Raw genomic sequence first — 5,099 nt, 5'->3', positions numbered from 1 at the left:
TCCCCCCCCCCCCCATGAGAAGCACTGGTGGCACTTCTGGTTTGCCACCAGCACTTCTGGGGGACACCTCTTTCCCCCATCTGCGATCTGCTGTTGGTGCCACCCCAGAGCCAGGAGGCACCAGTTGCTCATGATCTAGTCAGTGACCTGAGAATCAAAGGGAAGCTGGGAGACAGTGAGCATGAGTTAATCACTTTCTCTATTCACTGCAAAGCTGGCAAGTCAGTCAGCAATACGGGAGTCCTCAACTTTAGGAAGGCCAACTTTCACAAGCTTAGGAGGCTAGTTGTTGAGGCCATGAGAAATCACAATCTGGCAGGGAGGAATGTCCATGATGAAGGGTCACTCCTCAAGGATGCAATCTTTGAAGCAGAAGGGAAATCCATTTCAACCCACAGAAAAAGTAGCAAAGGGCCTGGATGATCCCCTTGGCTCAATAGGGAACTCAAGGACCTCCTGCACTTAAAAAAAGAAACATAAAGGATAGAAGATGGGAAGCAGCACTAAGGAGGAGTACTCAGCACTAGCCTACTTTTGCAGGGAGCAAACTAGGAAAGCCAAGGCTGAAACCAAGTGCAAAAACTGGCCACTCAAATCAAGGACAATAAAAAGTCCTTCTTCAAATATGTGGGAAGTTGGAAACAGAATAAGGATAACATTGGACCTTACTAAACCAGGTTCGGCAGCTGATAACCGACAACTCAGAAAAAAGCCAATCTCTTTAATGACTACTTCGGGTCAGTTTTCCATCATCCCAGTGGGATCACTCTGCCTAACAAGAGGCAGGATCACCAGGTGCCTGATGATTGGAAGAGGGCCAACGTGGTGCCTATCTTCAAGAAAGGGAGAAGGGAAGATCCGGGGAACTACAGGCAAAATAGCTTGACCTCAATCCCTGGAAAGATCTTGGAAAAAATCATCAAGGAAACCATTATCAACATCCTAGCAAAAGGTAATATTCTGAGAGATGGCCAACATGGCTTTAGGGCAGGTGGATCTTGCAATGTGCTTCACCTTGTGAGAAAGAACCCACACCACACTTACAGGCTCAGCAGTTGTACGCTAGCTAGCATCACGTCTGAAAGAGACTTGGAGGTCATGATTGACCACAAGATGAACATGAGCCACCAATGCAATGCTGCATCTGGCAAAGCAAACAAAACTCCGGCCTGCAACTTCTGATGCATCTCAAACAAGACCCTCCCACTTTACTCAGCCTTGGTGAGACCAGGGCTAGACCCCATGATCTTGCAAGGTCCTTTCCAGCTCTAATGTCTATGAAATCTATGAATACATGATACATGGAGGCTGGCTGGAGTGCGGCAATTACCATGCTCCAGCAGACTCAATTAATTGAGTCTGCTCTGACATGCTGTAATTACGAGGTGTTGGAGCAGCCCTGCAGCACATCTATAGGCACCTTCCAATGTGAGGTACTAAATTAATACATGTTCGGATGCACTAATGCTCAGTAGCACAAGCACAAACTTTTTAGGTGATGCTTAATATGCAGTCGCTTATTGTGCTGTGCAGTAGCATAATAGCATGTTTTTTTACATGCTCCTTTAATGCGTATAAAATAAGCCACTGAGCATTAAAGTGCATATGTAGATGTGCCCCCTGTGTATCATCAATTATCAGTAATAGTTAGTTAGTTAACATGATTATCAGTTTGTTATAAGATCCATTAAAATAAGGCAGCCCATTTAAAATGACAGGATTTTTCATGGGTTTTTTTTAACCCACTGGAAAGTAACAGTGCTGTTTAATAGAATTCTAACTTACCCCTGCCATGTAACACTATCCAGATCACAAAGCTGTTTCTTATGAAAACAAAAGATATTTCAGCACAGGACATGGCCATCTGGCCTAACATGCGAGCATTTATTTTGGTTGATCTCAGTCTCATCTCTCTGATTTTTTTTTAGCCAGAACCCTGTACTCTTTCTTCTCCATAAAGAGATCTAGGTGTCTCTTGAAATCCTTTAATTGCTTTCCCAGTAACTCATTCCATATGTTTACCTTCCCTCCTTCAGTAGCCTAGAGCATTTTCCTTTTTAAATGCTGCATGGTCATTTTTCCAGGAAATGTCATAGTTCTAAAATATGTATTATAGGAACAAATCACATGTTTTTTTCAAAGAGGTGCTGATTAGAAACCTAAACCAAATGAGAAAAAGTCTTTAATATTTTTGATGACAAGAATATTAAAAGGAAAAAAAGACACCATTTAAAAATAACTAATCCTGCAGTAGAAATTTAGGATTTATTTACTTACTTTAATTATACAGTTTATATGCTTCCTTTCCCAACAAAGACTCAAGGGAATGTCCAGGAAGAGAAGCAGAAAAACTTAAAAGGGCAACTAGAATAAATAAACCAAAAAAAATGGAACAAAGTAAAGTGGGACCTACTGAAAAACATTTCAGCCTAGCTTTGCTTGCTAAATGCCTGCCCAAATAGAAAAGTCTTCATGCTATGCAATTAAATTGCACACACTTTCCAGTGAGCCCATCTAATCTTGGAATGAAAGTAAAGGCTGTTTTTTTCTTTTCTATTTTTTTAAATTTACATTTTTGCTCCATTCCTGGAATCCCTGTGATACTTGCTACTATTTATATTTTATGTTGTGCTGTGGCTCTCTCTTTTCAAAATCTGTTTCTAAAACTTTACTAAAACACCAGATGCCATTTTGAAAATGTGAAACCAGAAAACAGGTTGTAAATTACAGCAAACCATAAAATATATAATAAAAGGCCATCATAAAATGTCTTTGCACCACTCTCTAAAGTTTTGTGATATTGGCATTTTTTGCTTTGCTTGGGTAGTAGAGTTGAAGTGTCTTACCCTACGTGTTTGTTTTTCAGATTCAGAGCAGAGTACTGGTTCAGACACAGAAGTGCTGGCGGAGAGAACATCCTGCTCATTTGGCTCCCATTCTGACCTCACCTCTGGTGGCTCAGGTCCCCAGCCACCTCCTCCTTCCTCCATGGAGGAGATCCAAGTAGAGCTGCAATGTGCTGACCTTTGGAAGAGGTTTCATGACATTGGGACTGAGATGATCATCACTAAAGCAGGCAGGTAAGACATCCCTAGCTTGTTGCCCAGTTGGGAAAAAAAGGAAACATTTTTTATGTGGTTATAGATGTTTTTAAAAACTAACTACCTTCCTCCCTTCCAACAAAAAGTTGTCTTGGTTATGGGCCTCCTTGTCCTGTGGACTGATACTCTATCTGCTGCAATAAGTAGTTGGTGGTAGCCTTCCCTTTAATTGAATACTCAGGAAGTGGTGGCTGTGCTGTTGGCAGTACTTTCTTTAAGATGAGATATAAAATTGAAATCTTGGTCATTTGAGCCCTTTAGTAATTCATGAGGGTAGTTCTGCTTGTCCTGGCTGCATTCTAACTCAGCTTCATGCTAAACTAAAATGATCTTGCAGTTCTAACTAGATAAAACATTGGCTGTTTTGTTCTGACTGACAAATTGCTGAATTTCGGGTTTGGTTTGGGAAGAAATATGAATTCCTTAGGATTTTTTTTTGAAAGAAAGTTCATCCTTTTGCACCATCACCCACAGTGGAAGACTTTATCTTTGATGTGCGTGCAATGGAAATGCTTAAAATGTGGTTAGTCAAGCAAAATTGGAGATTAATCTTATTATTTCCTAGAATCTAGAAGTTTGGAATAGGCCTCATGAGTCCATCTCTGTGTGTATTAATTTGAAGGGTTTAAATGAGGGAGGCAACCTTGTTTACAGAGGATGCAGAAAAGGCTGAAGTGCTCAATGTTCTTTTTATTTCAGTCTTCTCAGGCAAGTTCAGCTCCTAGACTACTGCACCTGGAAGCACAGTTTGGGAAGGAGGTGAGCAGCCCTCAGTGGTGAAACAACAGGTTAGGGACTACTTAGAACATCTGGATATGTACAAGTCCATGGGGCTGGATGGGATACACCCAAGGGTGCTAAGGGAGTTGAACAGTTGAATTAATAAATGAATGAACTGTAAAAGTAGATAGAAAAATGGATGGAGCATTGGGTCCAGGGAGTACTAATCAATGACTTGATGTCTAGTTGGCAGCTGGTATCAAGTGGATTGCCCCAGAGGTTAGTACTGGGTCCAGTTGTGTTCAATGTCTTCATCAATGACCTGGAAGATGGCATTGAGTGCACCCTCAGCAAGTTTGCAGATGATACCAAGCTGGGGGGAGTAGTAGATACACTGTAGGGTAGGAATAGGATTCAGAGTGACCTAGACAAATTGGAGGATTGGGCCAAAAGAAATCTCATGGGGCACATCTAGCCGAGCGCGCACGTGCCTCTTGCAGCATCTCAAAGCAGTTTGAGACAATGCAAGAGGCGCACTGGGAACAAAAAAAAATGTTTCCCACACTACACTTTTTCAGCTCATGCTGCAAATATGATACCTGGAAATCCAGGTATAAAATAAAAATTCCACAGAAAAAAGCAGGGCAAGACATGGTCTAGGACTATGTCCTGAGGCAGCCCAGAAGCTGGTGCTCCAGAGGGACACTCTGGTTTCTAGCCAGAGTATTTCTATGGAGATTCTGCTGCCCCAGCATGCAGGGAGCACACCCTTAGTGTGCTGAGGCAAACAGAAGTGGGGAAAAGCTATGGAATGACCAGGACCCAGGCACTGTTCTAGGTAAGTTAGGGATATGGAAGTGGGAGGGTTTATGGATATTGGGGTACAGTGGGTGTGGAGGTGTGTGAGGAGTAGTGTAGGGATGTAAGGGGGGTGTGGGGGGATGTGAACAGTGATAGGGGATGCAGGGTTTGTGGGGGGGCTTGAGTGGGAGCCTCCCCACCCACCCCCTGCGGAGCTGGCAGCAGCAGCCAGCTGGGCTGTGACCTGGCTGCAGGCACAGCAGCAGCACAGCACTGCCTGACACGGGCTCTGTACATGTTGAGTGGACCCAGCACAGGTGCTGGCCTCAGGCTCTAACTCCCCCTAGCTGAAGATCCAGGGGGAGCTGGACAGGGTTAGTTTGTCCCACGTGGCACAACTTGTCCCACACCAAAGTGCATATTCAGGCACGTGTGCTGCTCTTATTTGAGCTGCTGCAAGTGCACATGCCTGCATGT

At 43.4% G+C, this 5,099-nt stretch overlaps 1 protein-coding gene across 1 annotated transcript in view; it reads left to right on the top strand.

Moving 5' to 3' along the window:
- Positions 1–5,099, top strand: part of TBX15 (T-box 15) — a 219,206-nt gene that overhangs the window by 83,329 nt on the left and 130,778 nt on the right. The window contains exon 2 of the mRNA XM_019527667.1: positions 2,867–3,080. Coding sequence (XP_019383212.1) covers positions 2,867–3,080 — 214 coding nt within the window. The remainder of the gene's footprint in view (positions 1–2,866; positions 3,081–5,099) is intronic.

Source organism: Gavialis gangeticus, unplaced genomic scaffold, assembly GCF_001723915.1.
Source record: "Gavialis gangeticus isolate Ggan-Ray unplaced genomic scaffold, GavGan_comp1, whole genome shotgun sequence".
Lineage (NCBI taxonomy): Eukaryota > Metazoa > Chordata > Crocodylia > Gavialidae > Gavialis > Gavialis gangeticus.
The sequence above is the reverse complement of the archived record's forward strand: the minus strand, read 5'-3'. Positions and strand labels throughout refer to the sequence as shown.